Genomic DNA, 22,411 nt, shown 5'->3' with positions numbered 1-22,411 from the left:
TACTCTTTCAATGTGGCACAATGGAAGACGTCCCAAGCCTTTTGAGCGTGAGTATAGTCCAGATCACTCACGTCCGTGCCACTCATTACGTTATGGAACGCTTCCTTAGGGGGTAGCGAGGCAGTCTGCAATTGTTCACTAGATTTAACAAAATCATAGGGAAACACACCTTTACAAGTAGCTAACTGAAACTGTGCGTCATCTGGAAACATTGAACGGGTGACTTTCAATTTATCTGGCGTGAGATTGCCAGCGAGAGTTTCCATAGATGAATTTAAAAAGTTAAGTGAATCTATGAATCTAAGACGCACAGCGCGCATGCCTCCTTGCGCATTATCTGAAATGGGTATGTATTTTGTAATGCACTTGTAGCTCTCCATTGTAACTCCAAGGACTTTGACACTGCCGGGGTTCTCCACAACGAAGGAACCGTCCGGCTGTGCAATCCGCCGCGAAACTAAATGTTGCATTAAAAAGTGGGCATCGTAATTTTGTAAATTATGAAAAACCGCGACGAGTTGATTCTTTTGCATCCTGAAAGCCAGGTTGCATTTAGAATGGGCATAACCACGTATTTCACCAGTAAAATGGCAGTGATCGAGCACCGTCTGCCCAGCCAATACTTTCTGACAGATATGGCAATGTGTTTGACTCGCAAGCCTTGCAGAGACGGCCGGGGTCGGTGTCTTAATAGTAATGGTCTTTGAATAAATATCGCAAACCCACTGTGTCATTGAAACTAATTCTGCGATCATTTCAGCAATACAATTATCACCCTCGAATTGCACATACTTGGTCAAAGAGCTATCGTACCCACATACTAACAAAATGCTACATGCATAAGGCACGTGTTCGTTTACCCGCGTAGTGCTAGAAGACTCGTCACCGGGCAAACAGGTGGAGAAAGGCTTCAGGTAACACTCGGTGTCACAGTACGCAATAAAGCCTAGGCGGTCCTGTTTTGCAAAGTTTGTAAATTGCAAATACTTGTTCTCTTCTGTAGGGAAACAGGTGCACACTGCCTGATGCTGGCTGCAGAGAACATTGTGTGAATTTAATCTGTCTTCGCTTGTAAAATACTGAAGACAGCGCTCGCAAATCCATTTCTTATGTTGCGTCTTGGACAATTGTGTATGCAATAATCTGGACATTGATTTTATGTAAACAAAATGTAGGTGCTCTGTCGCGCCACTCGAACGAATCGCCAATATATTTACATGTCTCTCTCTTCGCTCAGAGGATACGCGAAGAGGCTGGATCGAGGATTCAGATTTGCCACTAAAACATTCGTCAACGATATTCCCCTTAGAATCTACGCAAGCGTAAACATTAATGGAAATATCATTGTTCCTCTCAAATGTTTTAATCTGATGCAGAGTGGAGGGAAACGTCAAGCCATTCGTATTAAAATACACGATTGGATTTGGATACGAAGTGGCTCGAGAAACATTGCCTTCCACCGTCGACACACCTGCCATGACGGCATACAGGAAACAGTGCTGCTCGGGACACTCAATGTTAACACAAGCTTTCCTATTGTACAAAAACGCCGGCAATTTCGTGTGCGCTGCGCCAACCGTGAAAACTCTATAGCTTGAAACATGTACATCCATGTTAATCAATCTTTTTAGAGCCCAGCCACTGCCACGCGCACCGAAATCACTAACGTGTTTATTGATTTCCGGAATGAATGTTGAATCGTAGATTTCCCCTACCTCATCAGAGTGCAGTATCGCGGTTGAGTGAGTTGTGAAATGAAAAGTTTCACTCTCGTTTCCCTCCGCAGATTCCTTAACAAATGAAGCCGAGAGTGAAACGTAAACTTTAAAGGGGCGAATTAATTCGTTAGTTAAGTCCAGAAAGGGAACCCTACATCTCTGTAGAAACCGGTCCAAGTCCGGATCGACATTTTCAATATAATTTCCAATTCGAAAGTCCACTATCTTGTTAGCAAATGCAGTGTTCAAGGTAACACCCTCCAGGCGAGGCAAGACGTCGGGCCCCTGCGCCAACTCCACCCCTGACCCCCGCCCACCATCGCGAGACTCAGGGATAGAAGGCCCAGCTTCATTAAGACGGAGTCGCTTTGCCTCGGGGGAAGAAGAACGGGAAGACATATTAAGAGAAAAGAGATAGAAAATAAAGAAAGAGAGAGAGAGAGGGAAATTACGTTCAACAGTGAGCACAAAGCTAAAACAAAAAGAAAAGAATAAAATTTAGTAGACGTATTTATGGAGTATGGGTTTGACATAATAATTTTAAATTAATTTTATTTCTTCAGAAAACTATGATAGATTGTACACGAAATCTCCCATCCGTTTGCAAGATTTTAAAATAAATTTTTTTAGAGAATATCTCTAGATGGAAATATTTTCTAAAAAAAAAAATTTACGTATTAATGAAGTAGGAAACGTTAATAAATTATAGATGGTAAATGCGAAAACATTGTGTGGTAGTAAAAGGTGAAGAAAGTTGAAGTTTAATATTATTTTCATGTTAAATGAAAAAAAAGAATATTTCCATTCAAAATGATAATAATATCATCCTAACATTACAAACAGCTTAGTAATATATTATTTTCATGTTAAATGAAAAAAAGAATATTTCCATTCAAAATGATAACAATAACATCCTAACATTTCAAACAGCTTAGTAAGATATTATTTTCATGTTAAATGAAAAAAAGAATATTTCTATTCAAAATGATAACAATAACATCCTAACATTTCAAACAGCTTAGTAAGATATTATTTTCACGTTAAATGAAAAAAAGAATATTTCCATTCAAGATGATAATAATATCATCCTAACATTTCAAACAGCTTAGTAAATACATTTACAGTAAATTGTATCTATCTATCTTACCTTTGCTGGAAAAAACAGGAGGCGCAGCTCTGCTCGTCGAGGTAGCAGCAGTGCGGCGGCAGCAGCAGTGCGGCGACTGATCAGAGACTGTGGCCCCTCACAGTCTGTGGCGTTTATATATATTTAACTAATGTGGCAAGATGGCTGCCAGCATTTTTTTTTTTTTTTAACTCTGGGAACCCCTCACGCCGCAGCGCGTTGCGTCTGGTAATTTTTTTTTACAACTTACCACCCCTCCCTCCAGACGGATCTCACCCCAGTAACACAATGAACAGGCTAGTATTCAAATAATATAACAAGTAATAACATTTACAGTTTTTATTCAAAAGTCACTCTTCAAACCACTCCTCATACAATAAATAAATTATACACATAACAAATTACATGAAGAGTTTTTTCACAAAACGACGTATTAAATTAAAAAAAATAATTTATGACTCTTTAATCAGAGTCCAAAATTACTTATAAAACTGTTCATATTATACCACACTTATATGTGTTTTAAATTACAACAATAAAATTACATTGAAACGTTTTTTCACAAAACGACGTATTAATTAAAAAAATATTATGACTCTTTAATCAGAGTCCAAAATTACTTATAAAACTGTTCATATTATACCACACTTATATGTGTTTTAAATTACAACAATAAAATTACATTGAAACGTTTTTTCACAAAACGACGTATTAATTAAAAAAATATTATGACTCTTTAATCAGAGTCCAAAATTACTTATAAAACTGTTCATAATAGACCACACTTATGTGTGTTTTAAATTACAACAATAAAATTACATTAAAACGTTTTTTCACAAAACGACGTATTAAATTAAAAAATATATATTATGACTCTTTAATCAGAGTCCAAAATTACGTATAAAACAGTTCATAATAGACCACACTTATGTGTGTTTTAAATTACAACAAATAATTGATATGAAGAGGTTTTTTCCACAAAAACCACGTATTAAATTAATAAAGCACAAGTCATAAAACTTACAGTTTGTTATACATTTCTATGAGTACAGTACGTAGGGCTATTTTGGCATTGCTTAGGTCTCTTTCGTGCTGGTTCTGCTGAACGTTGAGATCACCATCTTGACTGACGGGTCCCAGATGGCTGAGGTCTCGGGTTCGAGTCTTGCGCGGTGCATACGTTGCGGGCGCTCTCCGCTGACATTTCTTGCGCGCTGGTTTCGCAGGCTCGATGATAGCTGATGCACAGTCGGGTGAATGTAGTTCTGGCATTTGCAAGGCGTGATTGTAGACTTCGTCGACACTGCAAGGCAATGGCGTGTCTTTTCGCATGTAATTAACTGCAAAACGTCCGTACGAATTGCACTGATTAACTTCCAGGGGTAAATCGTTAGTGTCCGGGTTTATAATCTGAACAGTGTGAAAGTGACCGTCACAACTCTCCACATAGTTCTTCAGGATGCCATTATTCCAGATTGAGTACTCCACCATTGATAAACCACGAGACAGGTTTTCATAATGGTTACCCGGATTAAACGACATGTTTACTCGACCGAGGCTCACTCCACACTGAGCTGAGACTCTGTTTGTCTTATAGCAATTATACGTTTGGCTTCCATAAATAAACTTGCAATGTATTCACAGAGGGTGTTACAACACGCTGACTCACAACAGTTCATGGTTTGTTTATTTATTTAATTTTTTTAGAAAAGTTTACGTTTCGTCGATAGCTTGAATCCGACATATGGCGCAAGAGGTAATGATTTAGACACTGAAAAGTTTGACTCTTTTATTACTTTTGCACGGTAAATAGGACATAGGTGTCCTACACACGGTGTGTTCAGGTCGTCATCGTCTCCCAACAAAACATCGTACGTTTTCTTCCGACAATGATCGGTTCCGGTACAGCGCTCTATGAAAGTTTCATCATTTTTAACTCTAGAGGTCCTGAGTTCATCAACGGTTGTTGGATGTTTAGCCAGCGGATGGCATAAGTGCACGTAACAGTTCTTATCTTCACAGTGAAACGATGTTAACAGTCTCATGGTAGTATATGGGAATGATTTATCCCAACACATGCGATAATGGATATTATCGCGACACGATTCAAAGTATACAGGCAGACGTTCACAATTCTTCTCAATGTCGTAATATCTAACACGGTATTCGACACAGTGCAGGCTAGAATGCACGTAAAGATATCTAGTTTCTTGACAGTCGTACATTAGCTGCGGTAAAGTGTGAGTTAACCTAGGATCCGCTATTCTGTGTTTCTTCGCTTTTTCTCGCCATCGGCGTGAAGCCAAAGAAATAGGAATGTCATAGAAGTTTCGGTCACTTTGATTATCACTAAAACCATCATCTGACAATTGTTCTGGGTTCGTATCTAAATAACGAACATCCTCGAACAGCGGCATGGGAACGTCCAGATGTTCACCGGAAGCTAGTCTTAAGCCTGCGGGATACGGCCCGCGGATGTGTCTAGACTTCTCCCTCTTGGTCTTGATGGGGTCTCGGCCCCAGATGGGTGGGAACATGGCGGACGTCACTCACCGGAGCTGTTACTGGCGAAGACGGGCGGGTGGCAGCTGGCGGCTGGCGGCTGGCGGCAGATGTCTAGCCGCGACGGCGGCCGTCCTCCTCCTCGTCGTCGGAGCCGTCCGCGGTGTGCAGGTCGCAGATGTCCGGGTTGCACGGCACACTCCATGAGTGGTTGCCCCCGTCGAGGAATGTTGCGTGTGTGAACGAATCACACGATTCACTCCAGGCAACCACCGTGCCGTTGGGACGAAGCACCTCGAACTCAACAAAACCTTGCTCCTGGCCGGGCCACACCTGCACCACCTCATCTGCGGCCTCGACGAGCAGAGTTTCCGGAGAGCATGGGAGGTGTGTGTCCGGCCGTAGGAGTCTTACGCTGCAGCTTTGCTGAGTGCAAGGCAGCTCTATCACTTCCTTGTCTGCGTCCTCGCGAACCAGGTGTCCCAACGCTGTGCACACGTGCAACCACTGGCGACCGTCCGCCGTCTCGAAGTTCATGCGACCGCAGCCGAGCAACACATCCCGATACAGCGTTTCCGGATTAAACTGCATTTGTATGAAGAGTGGCTTGGAGGGTGACTAGGCTCCCCTACGAACGACGCGTTACATTTATAGCACCGAGGGTGGCCACCCCACCAGGCTCCCCCATCCCTACGAGCGACGCTATAACACCGAGGGTGCCCACCCCACCGGGCTCCCCCTCCCCACGAGCGACGCTTTCAATTTATTGTATCGGGGGGGAAGCAAGCAGGGTCTGGCGTCGCTTGGCAATTCTCCAACGCCCAAGCCCTAAGCAGCGCGGCGTTATGTCGTGACGTAACGGGCCGTGCACGGCTATTATCTTGCGTATACATTTTATTCAGTTCTTTCAGTGACGGACATCCGAGCTCGGTCTGAGCATCCTGAATATTAACATGTTTTTTACACAACTTTGCAAGCCACCTTTTTTGCTCTACGCCTGCCACCATTACGGTTCCGCTGATGTGTCCTGACAGGATGTTTTGCAACTAAGTATACGGAAACAGACAGTCATTCCAATGGATGCCGTGGAAATGTCTAGTTAACCAAGAATTTGTTCTCTGGTAATTTCTGTGGAGGTACTTCCACGAGTATGGCGGCTGAAATGTTCTCGTAATTATCTCCCCATCGTCATTAGCCAGGCTTATCTCTTTTAAGACGAAACCGTGCTGAGAGTAGCATCCCTGGAGGTTGGCATACAGCATGACGTCCCAGGGAAGACTGCGTTATCACTTACATTACATTAGAATTTTAATAGATTTGTCTCTCGGGTTATACGAAACCAATCGATCGTGCAGAATTAGTGCGAATGCTTGAGTGCCGACGGGAATATTTCTCGTTGTGGTAATGTCTATTCTACAATCCACGACTCCTCCAATCATCTTATCGTTCTGTTTAGACACATCAAACACAAAGAGAGGAGCCATATCTTTAAATTTCTCCGGATCGAGAAGTGGTGATGATTGACGACCGTAATATGAGTTGAAATTCCGCGTACATGTTATACACCAGCAGATAGCTATCATTAGGAAAATTACTATCCAGGTTTGTGTACGGATAGGATTCCGAATTCAAAAAAACTTTCACATTCTTAATGTCAACATGATCAAACTTTGATTTATCACCGGCGACGTTGTTTTGCCTACCCGTTTGAAATGTGACTATTATATATCTAGGCTTTTCCGTATTAAATGATGTTTTCACGGACCAATGTACCGATTGAGATTGCGGCAGGGCCGGATACGTTTCGAGGCTCCAGGATCAGAAAGCAATGTCTATGTTTTTTCCTTTTTCAACCATTTTAAGCAAACGAATCCTCTGTGCGGTAGAAACGGTTACATGAGGCATTAGCCAATCGATGCTCGTGAGTGTTAGTGTCACAGGCAACGGTTGCGCTGCCGTGTCTAACACTGCGTTGTTCTGAGAGTTTGAAACAAGTAACACTAATTCTTGTCGAACGTTAACTAAAACGTGTTTATAATCTTCGAAAAATCCCATGAGACTACTCAAAGGCACGCATATTTCAAAATCGCCGTTTGCATTAATGGGTACACTATAGTCTTCAGTCAAGCCCCAGCCGGCCATCTTGGAAACGGCTTTTTCACTGGGCGTTAGCGAAAGATAGTTTTTAATCGTAGTGACTAATCCAACGTCGCGACATTCATCTATCTGTAAATTATTTACCTCGTACGCAATTCTGTTAAACATGTGTAAAATTCCATTTCTGACAATTTTTGCGTATGTAGCGGCCTGGCCATCCGGTTTGACGAATTTTCCGCGGATTCTTAACAGGCTTTTGCAAGGCAGACAATAAATATCAGAATTCTGGATTGCGATACGTATCTCGGAATTTAAATCATAAGGACCCGAAATGAATGGCCGGTAGCTATGTATTTCCGTTTTCGTGATATCATTTTCAAATTGAATTGGCTGGTCGACTTGGAGAATGCTGGAATCCATTTTGGAATACTTTGAATCCTAGTTTCTTGAGAAAGCGTATATTTTTACGTGTTAACCGCTTGGCGTCTCGCTGACTACTGTTATGTGTTACTTGTGGCTGGTAACTTAGTATGCAGAAAATTGGTAATACGTGTAAAGAACTATGCGGTCATGGTAGACTGCTGTTAATGTTTAAAACTCTGTTTTTGTTTGGAAAAATAAACGTACTATTTAATATAATTTATGTAGCAATGCGCTACTCGTAAAAAAAAAACTGCTGTGTGAAAAAATAATATATACATACATACATACATACATACATGCATTATAGTTGAACAGAAACATTTACGTAAATGAGATATGGCAAAATATTATTATTATTATTATTATTATTATTATTATTATTATTATTATTATTATTACAAGTTACTTTTACCTGGTATTAATCAAATGGCAGGTACAGGTAACTAACACACCAGGTAGACGTAATATTTTCCGAGACTATGGCAAAATATTATTATTATTATTATTATTACAAGTTACTTTTACCTGGTATTAATCAAATGGCAGGTACAGGTAACTACCACACCAGATAGACGTAATATTTTTTTTAAGTGTTGGGGAAAATAAATTTTATATTTTAACTTTGGAAGAAATTACATTTGTATACAGTTCTCTTCGGCTGCGGCGGCCGCCACCCCTCTGCGAGTGGACAGCTGCCAGTGTATGAGTCATTATTTAAATAAAAAAATTGACAATGGAGGACGAAGGGTTCGAAGCGGTCTTCGGTTGCAGCCGGCACCCCTCTGCGAGCGGCGTCCCCTATGCGGACACCTGGCTGTCTGAGTCATTATTTAAATAAAAAAAATTACACAAGGGGGGGACGAACGAAAGGGCCGTTGGGAGTACGCGCCATCGTCGTCTGCGCGGCTCCAACACCCCTTGGGAAAACATATATTTTAATTTTTTTTTTAAATATATAATGCCTATAAATGCACAATACCTTTTCTTTTAAATGACAAGTGACGTAATAAGCATACTTTTTTTTATCGATCCTATCGAAGTTGGCTCACAATCGATTAGTCAATCCCAATCTTGAGCCGGCAACCGGTGGCGCCATACATACTATAATATTTTTCACCTACTACACACAACACCCCCCATCCTAGTTTTAATTCGCTGAAATACGTAAAGTATAATTTTTTTTATCATCACGCTATAAGCATAAGTAATGCCTATAGCTTTTTTTATTTATTATTATTATAGACAGACATGCTACACACCAAATTAAGCATACTATAACTATACTGGTCTAGTACTATAAGAAAACATAGCTACACTTCAGTGTGTGTTTTTTTTTTCAAAATTTGGCATCTACTATTACTACTACTATTACTACTACTACTACTACTACTATAGTCATAGAGTAGTGGCTGACGAAATAATACTTTCTTTTATATTCAAACTTGAGAGAAATGCAAAAAACAAAAACAATGACTATAAATGGGGAAGAAAAAAAAGATGGCTGCCTGGTATGCTGTGCTACAAGATGATGGCGGCCTGGTGTGCTATGCTACAAGACGGCGGCCTGGTATGCTGTACTACAAGATGGCGACTTTCAGCAATCGATTGTCATACATATATATATAATATTATTTAATTTTTTTTCCCAAAGTTGACTGTTCTGGTTACTTCCTAGCAGTCGAAATTATTATTTTTTTTCCCAATGTTGAAATAAACATGGCGGCCGGCCCGTTTTTTTTTTAAATTTCCCGCTTAGCAATATAAAAAAAATATAAAACATGGCGACCGACTAGCAGCCGACACTATACATATTTTTTTTTAAATTTCCCGCCTTTTAAATTGGCCGACTAGCACTATAAAAAAATAAACATGGCGGCCGCATAGCAGCCGATGCGCCTCGTTTAAATTTACCGCTTAACACTATAAAAAAATAAACATGGCGGCCGCCCGTTTTTAAATTTGCCGACTAGCACTATAAAAAAATATATACCTTCTCTTTAAAAATAAATAAACATATTTTATAAGCATATATATACAACATCTGAAATTATTTTCTCCAACATGGTCTCTTGGTCCTGTGGTTAGCATGACGGACTAACGATACAGAAACGAAGGTTCGAATCCAACCGTCGCCACCCCTCACATTTTTATACTTGTAAAAAATAATTCCAGCGCGCGACACTAGCGCTACCTAGCTCCCTCATTTAGAAACATATACACACACACACCCTCACCCTCCACCACCAACGAACACGCCCGAAGTTACCCGACGAGATATATCGATCCTACCGAAGTTGGCTCACGATCAATACACCCAACCACCCTCCACGTGACGTCACCAACCCAGACAAGCACCTGTCAGGAAAACACCTGTCACACATGCACCTGTCAGAAAAACACCTGTCGGAAAAACACCTGTCACACCTGCACCTGTCACGACAGGTGCAGGTGCACCTGTCGCTTTGTTTACAGTGTCCCAGAACCGGCGTGCTCCCCCTACTATGGTCGAAATGTTTGTGTAGTTCACGAAAAGGATTAAGGTACACACGCACACACGCGCACACACGCACACACACACACACACACACACACACACACACACACACACACACACAAGTTCGGAATTTATTGGTTGGAAGGTAATTTAAAACAAGAAATTTCTGTTAAGGAAAATATGTTCGAAAACGTAGCGCAATCCTGCCAAGTTGCAGCAGTTAACAAACGCGTTCACATTTGAAATTCCCGCGCAACTCGGTGTCACTTCAGTGGCTGTGCGGACGCACGATCGCAACGCCATGATGTTGGAAAGCTGCGCGGACGAGCCGTGGGCAGACATGTTAAGAGTTGGCCATTCGCAATAGAAACCAGAAGTGGTGATTTGAAACTCCAATTTTCAGATTTTTTTTTCCTAACCTAACTAAATTAAGTGTATTTGGGAGGGGTCCGGGTTAGGGAGGGACCTAAGTGCGTCTCAAGAGGCTACTGAGAACTTCATGCACACCAAATATGAAAATGTTAAACAATTTACTGCGAATCAGTGGGGTTTCATTGGGAAATGATCGAAACTGCTCCATTTTTAATCTGTAAGAAACAATTTAACCAGTTTTCCAGTTAGATTACTCTAGTTAGCAGTAATTTTTAACATTGCCATGTGTAGTGCGTGTGTGCACAGCCGTCAGTAAAACTAAGGGAACGGGAACCAAAATTTTTTTTTCGGTTCCCTCCCCATTACTTAATATACCATCTCTTAAACCCGTCACAACTAAATATAAAATAAAATCTAAATAGGTACTAAACGTTATCGGCCATAAATGTGGGTGTCTACGTGTATCGCATAAATATTCTGAGTTCTAATTAATTATATTAGCAATAGACTTGTAACGTTTTAGTATAATCAGTGTTACCTTACGACTTTAAAAATCAATTTAATATTATCCAGTACCCGGGCCAGGTGATATCTCCCTCCCTGAAATTACCGACGGCCATGTGTGCGCTTTGGTGTTGTCTTGGCAAGGGCACCCATGTGATAGTTTGTACTTGGGGGTATAGAGTATTTTTAATATATTGGAAGACAAATGGCGACTTGTATGTAGCCATAAAAAAAGTTCCAGTTCCGATCGTGTTACAAACTTTGTCGTTACTAAAATGCTAGGCCACGGTACTTTTATATCATTTCCTTGAAATAAAAACCACCTGACTTCACTATGTTTTTCTTTTTCCCAGGGTGCTAAGGGGGTGGAGGGTGGCTGGGTATGGGCGCCCTCGGTCCTTGGCGCTTCCTTGTTTATTTCCCCGTGGCAACAATGATCCTCCTGGAGGTGGGCTGGTAAGAGAAGTCACCTCGTGTAAAGCAGCAAGTTGACCGACTGCATCTTCTCCTCAATGGAACTCTTGGACGGCATCGTCTTCGGCGCTCGCCTCTCCCTGGCCGACTGGCGGAGGCCGACACCGAACGACACTTAAAAAAAAAAAGTTCACGTCCAAACTCATTCAACGCCAGTTCTGACGGTCTCAAACATTCTGATTTGTTACCGCTGACGTTAGCTGTCCATACCACGAAATAAGTCGATTGTGCACAGCCCTGTTTTCGAAAGTAGAAAAATGGTCGCTGGAGTTTGCTCACAAAGAACGCGTCTAAACGTCACGAATAAAATTTTGTTAGCACTTCATTCGTTAAAATGCCAACTAACTTTCAACTTTAACATAAAGCTCACTTTCGTGGATGAAAAAAGAAAACTTGTAGTTTTTTGAGTATGAAAGACACGAGAGTTTAGGTGCTGTCTGACCAAACTTGACAAATTTGCGTATCTGCAAACATCCCCCCCCCCCCCCCCCCAAAGAAATCAGGAGGGTTAAACGAAGCGCGCAATATTTTGAATATAGCATGCGAGTCCGGCGCATTTACTTGAGCAGAAAAAAAAAAGGCGAGGGGATGTGGGATGAGTATTAGTGTGGCCTATAAGAGGCTAGGTATGTAAACGAAAAGAAAGTTAAATAACGACGTTTTCAAATACCAGTTTATAAATTAACACAAGACGCAAAATAAATATAAAAGAACACAGAAAAATATTTTCTGTACTTTTACAAAATATTCCTTTGGAAACCAGTTGCCAATAGAGATATTGTAACTTTATACAACACATTGTTAACGATAATTTTGCATGCATGTAATATTTTTTATTTTTTTTATTATTAGATAATACTGAGTATTTCTTACGAAAATTGGTGCGTAATTTGTTATTTTCATTTATGTTTAATTCAAGCATAAAATTTTCAAACCATGAAAAATATATTAGAATATTCAATAATTGGGATTTATTTTGTTTTATCACGCCACGCTTATTAGTAAGCACAGTTAATACTGGACAGCAGTAGTATAGGAATGACGGACCGGGCACAGGGTCCAGGGGCGTGGAGCTGGAGCCGGGTCAATGACCGATTGCTCTGACGTCACGGCGGCCATCTTGGATGAGAGTAACGGGACACAGCATAACGGGACAAGTAGGACATTGACCTTTGACCCTCAAAACTCACCAAAATTGCGCAAAAATTGCCCAAAATTCCTCAAAAATCGCCAAAATTTCCATTTCTGCGGAAAGAAATTCCGCCAAAAAATCTCAAAAAATTCCACAAATTAAAAATTTCTCTTTTCGAGGGAAAAATTTCCCGTTTCGAGGGAAAATTTCCCGTTTTATTCCTTAAAAATACCAGCAGCTAGAAATGTCCATATAGAGGCTTAAGCATCCATGTCTACAGCCTCAGATAAGCATCTGACGTCATCATGGATTATGACGTCACCGTTTCAATTTCCGTTACGACCGCCATCTTTAACTTTTTAATTTATTATCCGATTTTAATGAATTTTTTTTTAAATTTATAAAAAAATCAATTAATAAAATTTTAATAAAACTATTTTAAAAACATACATTAACGACACGGAGCTCGGAGTCCTCGGTTCGAACCCGACGAGGGCAAAAAAAAATTAAAATGGCGACCGATCCTTCCCCCCGTGGTGGCTGCTGGCAGACTGACTCCCACCACTTATGTCAAAGTGTATATATCTTCACCTAGTATGACGTCATGTCCGCCATCTTGAAAATCCGTAATTTTAATGCTAGAGATTCGGGAAAAAATTTAAAAATCATTAAAATAATTAATCAACCTAATTAAATAATAAAAAAATCCTTAAAACCACCGTTGCACTTTTCGTGACGGTCGCCATCTTGAAATCACCCGCTGGAGATCACCATCGTGTTTTCGTCTGCTAGAGTGTGCTGATACCATGTTAGTATAATTATCTGGTCACCACACCTTTGACCTTGACCTTGAAATTAGACCTTGACCTTGAACTTTGACCTTGAACTTTGACATTGACCTTGAAATTTGACTTTGTCCTTGTCGACCATCATGGATCCGACATTTTATGTTCAGTACATGCTACCAGAAGCTACCACCTGCTGGAGTACGCCATCTTGTGTGTGTACTTGTATTATAGAGTACATTTCCATCTGGATAATTTTATTCTAACCCGCTACAGTGCAGTAATCATTTATTACGGAGGTGCCCCCGCCATCTTGAAATTCGGCCGCCATCTTGAAATTCGGCCGCCATCTTGAAATCATGTAATAATGTAGCTAGAAAAGCGGGAAAAAATCCAAAATTCATCAAAATAATCACTCATTAACTTACACATTGATTCGATCCGTTCCAGTCCTTGGTTAGATCCTCGATCGATGCAATAATGTTTAATTTTATGAAAAAATAATAATTTCAATAAACCATGTTCAACATTCTTAAAGAGACTTTAAATCCTCTACTACCATCATCCTATCAGACATGAAGACCACCATATTGGAAATTCGTAAATGTAATGCTAGAGATTCGGGAAAAAGTTCAAAATTCATTAAATAAATTTGTAATCTATATACTGATTGATTAGATCGACTAAGGTCCTTGGTTCGATACCTGGCCGATAAAAAAAACTTTAAGTACCAGAAAAGTGTAAGGTTCGAGAAATAAAACACCACAAAGTCTTTTACAAACATAATATTTATTACACAATTTCTATCCTACTACAGAATCACTTGCGAAGGCCAAAAATCTTATAAACATTTATCCCTGCATAGACGTTCAACGACTACTTCTTAGCTCCAACAGCTCCAAATGCTCCAAATGGCTCCAACAGCTCCAAATGGCTCCAAATGCTCCAAACGGCCTCCAAATGGCTCCAACAGTTCCAACAGCCTCCAAATGCTTAACACAGCTCCAAATGGCTCCAAATGCTCCAAACGGCCTCCAAATGCTTGACAGCTCCAAATAATAAAAAAATTAGAAATAAAAACGAAAAAAATTCAAAAACTGATTCTGGCTTGTACTAGAACTCTAACTTTTCACATCAAAGAGAAGTTCACAAGCTAGCAGAATATTTTGATGGTTTTCTCCGTGTGCTTCCGATTATTCTTGACAATATTATGGTGGTTTTCTCCGTGTGCTTCTGATTATTCTTGAAAATATTTTGATGGTTTTCTCTGGGTGCTTCTGATTATTCCTGACTAGACATCTGATGGTTTTCTCCGAGGGCTTCTGGTTACAGATGAGAAATTGATCTCTGCATGAATGATTTTTTTTTACTTAATGAGGCATATGTCATTTTTTTCAAGGTTACGTGTAATTAGTGAATTTCTGCTACTTAATCAACACTTGTAATATTTTTATCAGGTGGAAATTTAAAAAATATCATTACTCAGTCAAATTATAATCTCTGAGAAATCTAAGAAGCACTAACAGGAAGGACGAACTTCCTTCTCCTTGGAGTCTAGCGAAGCCATCCTTCTTTTGCGATCGTTAGTGAGCATCCCACATCCCGCATAAAAGAACTAAATATTATCACTGCAGATACTGTAGCAAGGTGTTTACCTTGAGAAAGAATGCTAAACGACATGAGAGAGGCGAGTGTAATTTGGGTCCTTGTCAAAAACCATTTCATTGCAGTCAGTGTCAGAAATCCTTTGGTAGAAGATATTACTTGGATAGACATTACAAGACCTGTACAATTAAGATGAATAAAGATAACGAAGACTGTGCAACAACATCGCGGAAGAGGAACGAAGGCGAAAAAGCTAATGCTAAAATTACTGATCTAGATCAAGATAATAATTTAAAATTTAAAACAAACGAAGGAAGTTGTAACCACATTAGAAATGAAAATATATTTACTCCAATATCTAGTCGTCTCCATGAAAATGTGAAAGATGGAGAACCACCTGAAGCTTACAAGGTCGAAGACTTTGATGAATCATCTGAAGCTGGCATGATTGAAGATTGTGGTGACACATCTGAGGCTGACATGATTGAGTACTGTACTGAAGCACCTAAAGCAGGCAAGATCGAAGACTGTGATGGCGGTCTGAGACCAAAACGATGGAAACGACGTAATAAAATTAATTATCCTGATCAAGTTTGTGATGCTGACATGATTGAAGACTGTGGTGACACATCAGAAGCTGGCATGAACGAAGACTGTGCTGACACATCTAAGGCTGACATGATTGAGTACTGTGCTGAAGCACCAAAAGCATGCAAGAGTGAAGACTGTGATGGAGGTTTGAGACCAAAACGATGGAAACGTCGTAATAAAATAAATTATCCTGATCAAGCTTGTGATAATCACTGGCACGATGACGAAAGTGACCTTGTGGTTGGTGTTAAAACGATAGACACCAGAGATAATAATATTTATTATAAACATGCAAGGATGATGATGAACGCAGCAGAAGAGATTGATTATACCTCATGGGAAGATCCTAACATATTGGTTGACAGGCTACGACTACTACATGGATCGCTTTGTGCAGGAAACTATTCGAACATTAAAGAAATATCCTTCATACTCAAAGAACTGAGGGAAGCTGGCTACATACAAGAATGGCTTAAATTAAATGTATGTGTATAAACTTGAAGATAAATTAATATATTTTCTTTCCAAATGGTATCTACCATTTATCGAAATCTGATTTCTAAATAAAACTTATAACTTAAAGGTGCAAAATACGTTACCACTGCCAGTCAAAATGTATACTAATAAAGACATGTTAGTAATCATGCCAAGTTCGATAAGAAAAGTAATTGGAATCAGTTGGAACCAATTGAAGATGGAGCTGTTGGAGCAATTGGAGCCTTTTGAAGCATTTGGAGCCTTTTGGAGCTGTTGGAGCCATTTGGAGCATTTGGAGCCTTTGGAGCATTTGGAGGCTGTTGTAGCATTTGGAGCCTTTTGGAGCATTTGGAGGCTGTTGGAGCATTTGGAGCCTTTTGAAGCATTTGGAGCCTTTTTTGGAGTCATTTGGAGCATTTGGAGCTGCTGGAGACATTTGGAGTTGTCAAGTATTTGGAGGCCGTTTGGAGCATTTGGAGCCATTTGGAGCTGTGTTAAGCATTTGGAGGCTGTTGGAACTGTTGGAGCCATTTGGAGGCCGTTTGGAGCATTTGGAGCCATTTGGAGCTGTTGGAGCCATTTGGAGCATTTGGAGCTGTTGGAGCTAAGAAGTAGTCGTTGCACGTCTATGCAGGGCTAAATGTTTATAAGATTTTTGGCTTTCGCAAGTGATTCTGTAGTAGGATAGAAATTGTGTAATAAATATTATGTTTGTAAAAGACTTTGTGGTGTTTTATTTCTCGAACCTTACACTTTTCTGGTACTTAAAGTTTTTTTTTATCGGCCAGGTATCGAACCAAGGACCTTAGTCGATCTAATCAATCAGTATATAGATTACAAATTTATTTAATGAATTTTGAACTTTTTCCCGAATCTCTAGCATTACAATTACGAATTTCCAATATGGTGGTCTTCATGTCTGATAGGATGATGGTAGTAGAGGATTTAAAGTCTCTTTAAGAATGTTGAACATGGTTTATTGAAATTATTATTTTTTTTTCATAAAATTAAACATTATTGCATCGATCGAGGATCTAACCAAGGACTGGAGCGGATCGAATCAATGTGTAAGTTAATGAGTGATTTTTTTGATGAATTTTGGATTTTTTCCCGCTTTTCTAGCTACATTATTACATGATTTCAAGATGGCGGCCGAAATTCAAGATGGCGGGGGCACCTCCGTAATAAATGATTACTGCACTGTAGCGGGTTAGAATAAAATTATCCAGATGGAAATGTACTCTATAATACAAGTACACACACAAGATGGCGTACTCCAGCAGGTGGTAGCTTCTGGTAGCATGTACTGAACATAAAATGTCGGATCCATGATGGTCGACAAGGACAAAGTCAAATTTCAAGGTCAATGTCAAAGTTCAAGGTCAAAGTTCAAGGTCAAAGTTCAAGGTCAAGGTCTAATTTCAAGGTTAAGGTCAAAGGTGTGGTGACCAGATAATTATACTAACATGGTATCAGCACACTCTAGCAGATGAAAACAAGATGGTGATCTCCAGTGGGTGATTTCAAGATGGCGGCCGTCACGAAAAGTGCAACGGTGGTTTTAAGGATTTTTTTATTATTTAATTAGGTTGATTAATTATTTTAATGATTTTTAAATTTTTTCCCGAATCTCTAGCATTAAAATTACGGATTTTCAAGATGGCGGACATGACGTCATACTAGGTGAAGATATATATATACTTTGACATAAGTGGTGGGAGTCAGTCTGCCAGCAGCCACCACGGGGGGAAGGATCGGTCGCTATTTTAATTTTTTTTGCCCTCGTCGGGTTCGAACCGAGGACTCCGAGCTCCATGTCGTTAATGTATGTTTTTAAAATAGTTTTATTAAAATTTTATTAATTGATTTTTTTTATAAATTTAAAAAAAAATTCATTAAAATCGGATAATAAATTAAAAAATTAAAGATGGCGGTCGTAACGGAAATTGAAACGGTGATGTCATATTCCATGATGACGTCAGAGGTTTATTTGAGGCTGTAGACATGGATGCTTAAGCCTCTATATGGACATTTCTAGCTGCTGGTATTTTTAAGGAATAAAACGGGAAATTTTCCCTCGAAACGGGAAATTTTTCCCTCGAAAAGAGAAATTTTTAATTTGTGTTTTTTTTGAGATTTTTGGCGGAATTTTTTTCCTTAGAAATGGAAATTTTGGCGATTTTTGAGGAATTTTGGGCAATTTTTGCGCAATTTTGGCGAGTTTTGAGGGTCAAAGGTCAATGTCCTACTTGTCCCGTTATGCTGTGTCCCGTTACTCTCATCCAAGATGGCCGCCGTGACGTCAGAGCATTCGGTCATTGACCCGGCTCCAGCTCCACGCCCCTGGACCCTGTGCCCGGTCCGTCATTCCTATACTACTGACAGCTATTCAGGGAACGGTTTACAAATATTTTTTAACTATTGGAGGTACTGGAACAACACTAAGCATAAATGCCCGGGTAATAATTCGAACCCCCCCCCCCCCCCCCCAGTATTACTGCGAATACTATTTTAGTAGAGATACAATTGTTTCCCTGTTAATGTACATAAATATTCCTATTCTGTTAAAAATAAAAAAACACGCTGTACACCAAACAATCTCGCCTCGGTGGACGGGTCCACAATCCCTTGAAGTCGTGGCATTCGCCGACGTGAGGGAAGGACCAAATTACATTTTATAATACACTTTACTACATTTAGAACTGAAATATTGAGTACATTTTATTTGTGGTTAAAAAGTCCTGTAGTAAAGAATATTTTAGTAAGTTTGGTATACTATAAGGAATAAGAAGAAAATTTTAAAATTGTTGGGGGGTGGGAGGGATGGGTATGCCGCTATGCCCCCCCCCCCTTTTTCTGGATCAGCCAGTGCGTGGGAGCGAGGCCTAAGGTGGGTTTACCATTGAAAAACTAAGAGAATTATAAACTCAACCTGTACGACGAGCACACGGCAGTGGTCATTAATTCCAGCCAATGAAAACGGGCGAGAGCGCAGCTATATTCTGAATTTTGGAATTTGTAGGTTTCGTGTGCATTTTGGTTAGGTATCGTTGCCGATAGATGATGTATTTATTTTTCATAGGTGAAACTGTTTATGTACTTACTTGAAATATCAGATATATAAATTTTAGCTCGTAACCTTGAATTTCGTTCACAAAAAAGAATCACAATTATTTAACTATAATGGAAACACTATTTAATGTAATGTTACTATCATCTATTCCGACCCAATATAAAATGGCTGTACAGTTAAAAAAATATATTCATTAAGTTTAAATTAATTTTTAGTCTCGTACAATAGCCAAAATAACCAGAACCACGTCAGAAAAATATTTCTTGAAATCATGAAGAAGAAAAAATTACGATCAAAGCTATTTTTTGACGCGACAACGTCTAATAAATCGATGAACGCCGGCTGCACGCACGAAAAAGTGTCCCGTAATGCACATTGTCCCACTACGGATGTCCCACTACGGATGTGTTTTTCTGTTATGCTCATTGTACGCATGCGTGGCATCTCTCTTCCACTCGATTGGAGCAACCATCGATTTGACTTTTCAATCATATTTTCGTCGTTTGAATTATTAATATTATGTAACTTAACGATCGTCCACCGATTTTCAGCACAATCGGTACGGTTATTAATTTCCCGCCTACCACTATAAGAAATAGACATGGCGGACTACATACGTTTATAAAACTTCCACAACACAGAACAAAATTTTTATAAATAAATAAATATATATATATATATAACATCTGAAACAATTGTTTCCAATATGGCCTCGTATCCGTGCGATTAGCATCGCTGACTACCAATCGATAGGTTGACGGATCGAATCCCGGCCGCTGCAACACTTTCTTTTGTACTTGTAAAACTAAATACGGCGCGCGCAACACTACAAAAGTAATAAATATATTTGAATTAATGAATGCAAATAAAAGTAAATTTATCAATTAAATTGTAGATTTCATTTCACTCCTTCTTTGTATCCATACAAAATAGTGATAATTCAATAAAAATGATTCAATTTTATTCATAAAATTATGTAGAGGTAAATTTTATCATACAAAAGATAGAAAAATTTTAAAAAATTTTCTACCTCAAAGAATATAATATTATTAATGCCTAAATGGTTTGGTTGCAAAAACCTATTACCGGTCAGTCTCAGGCCGAATATGATATTTCATTTTCTTCTGGATCAATCATTTCATCAATGTTTTGTTAGGACGTTGTCACGTTAAACTATCTTCCGTAAACCGACTTTACAGACAACCAATTTTTTTAAAAGTATATCTTACAATTTTCTTCTAATAAAATTTTCTTTTCTTGAAATTATGATAGTACTTACTTATTTCATACTTCTTTCGTACCTTCTCATAACCTGTTTTCCCCGAGGAAACATTACTTCTCGCCAACAACACATTCTACTGTGCTCTAATTGCTGCTTCCCGTAATTCTCAAGGAAAGATATAAAATATAACCATCTCTGTTAATTCAAAATATGATTCGCACACGACCCGAGAAAAATCCTACACGACAACCAAAAACCATTCCACTAGTATAACATTGTCATGTCGTAAGTACACGACTAATTCTTAACACTTAATTTTAAACCGTAGATCCACCTTAAACGGGAACATAGAAAGAACTGCCGTTCTCCTTGCCCTTCGCTAGACTGTAGGGATCGTTCCCTTAGCCTCTGGCTTGCGCGCTACTCTACATCCAAATTCGCGCGCTTCTTATCCCACGGGAGAATTTGAACCACATGTTCCTGTGTGCCCCACAAATATTCAAGTTGGGCCAAAACTTTCTCCAACGACTTGTACTCTCTCAAGAGATCATCATTCTTTGACTCGAAATCATCCAACACAGACAGCATCACGAGTCTAGGACCTAGGACACGAGACTCGCGACCATTCTAAAAACACGAATCACAAACATCGGGGTTTAATGCAGTAGTAAAAACAAATCCTTTTTTCCTAATAGTAAGATGTGTACTTTACCGATGCAGCCTTAGCCAAAGGATCTTTTAATTTCAAGGCTGCATTCAGTTGGAAACTAGTCTTTGAAAGCTGTCTGAATTGTTTCGACGCTAACACAACCTGGGGTATCAACAAAGTAATACCTTTCCGGCAGTCATTTGATTGCGTCTACAAATTCTTAACTATTTTTTCAAGAAATTGTGAACTTTTATACGTTTAAGTTAATTATCTGAGAGCAACAGACAGGGACTGCTCCAAGCCGGGCAACCGACACACCGACGCACCTTTCACGTCAAATGTTCGTCATTAAGTTATAGAATCATATTCATTGCATTAAGTAAACATCATTTACTCAGATCTTAATAAAGCTAAATTCATTTTGACGTGAAAACGTCTAATAAATCGATGAACGCCGGCTGCACGCATGAAAAAGTGTCCCATTACGCACGTTGTCCCGTTACGCTGTGCCCCGTTACGCTCATTGTACGCTTGCACCGCATCCATCTCTCTTCCACTCGATTGGAACAACCATCGATTTGACTTTTTCGAGGCACTTTAAACTTGAAACACTCCCATTCGTTTCCTTCTTTTCCTATCATCGTCCTATCCTTAGCAGAATAACACAGATTGAAATAAGTTAAATAGCAAACATGTATAAAAGTTATAGTTAAAATAATCTCTTCGTTAAAGTAATAAACATATTTGAATTAATGAGTGCAAATAAAAGTAAATTTATCAATTAAATTGTAGATTTCATTTCACTCCTTCTTTGTATACATACAAAATAGTGATAATTCAATAAAAATGATTCAATTTTATTCATAAAATTATGCAATCATTTCATCAATGTTTTGTTATGATGTCACGTTAAACTATCGTCCGTAAACCGACTTTACAGACAACCAATTTTTTTATTATTAATTTTTAGCACTTTTGATATATTAATGAATTATAAAAACCATCGTTAAAATTCAAGTTAATTGTTGGCTTACAGACGTTATTTTAAAGAGTTTACTTTTCAAATACTTTCTGGGGGGCATTTATAACCACCAAAGAGCTCTCCCAAATATCTGGGCCCTGCAAAAGGAAATGGCCCAGGGCGGTGCAAAGTCTAGGGCCACCTCT

The 22,411-nt window shown here is 39.2% G+C and overlaps 1 protein-coding gene across 4 annotated transcripts in view; it reads right to left on the bottom strand.

Annotated features, from left to right (window-relative positions):
• The window catches only part of LOC134528171 (lipase member H-like), a 57,625-nt gene that overhangs the window by 11,877 nt on the left and 23,337 nt on the right, over positions 1–22,411 (bottom strand). For 3 of the 4 annotated variants that reach the window (XM_063361547.1, XM_063361545.1, XM_063361546.1), the window contains exon 3: positions 11,707–11,824. The exons of the other annotated variant lie outside the window; for it this stretch is intronic. In XM_063361547.1, the coding sequence (XP_063217617.1) occupies positions 11,707–11,824 (118 nt within the window). The remainder of the gene's footprint in view (positions 1–11,706; positions 11,825–22,411) is intronic. 4 annotated transcript variants of the gene reach the window in all.

This window comes from Bacillus rossius, chromosome 1 (assembly GCF_032445375.1).
Source record: "Bacillus rossius redtenbacheri isolate Brsri chromosome 1, Brsri_v3, whole genome shotgun sequence".
In the NCBI taxonomy this organism is placed as follows: Eukaryota; Metazoa; Arthropoda; class Insecta; order Phasmatodea; family Bacillidae; genus Bacillus; species Bacillus rossius.
The sequence above is the reverse complement of the archived record's forward strand: the minus strand, read 5'-3'. Positions and strand labels throughout refer to the sequence as shown.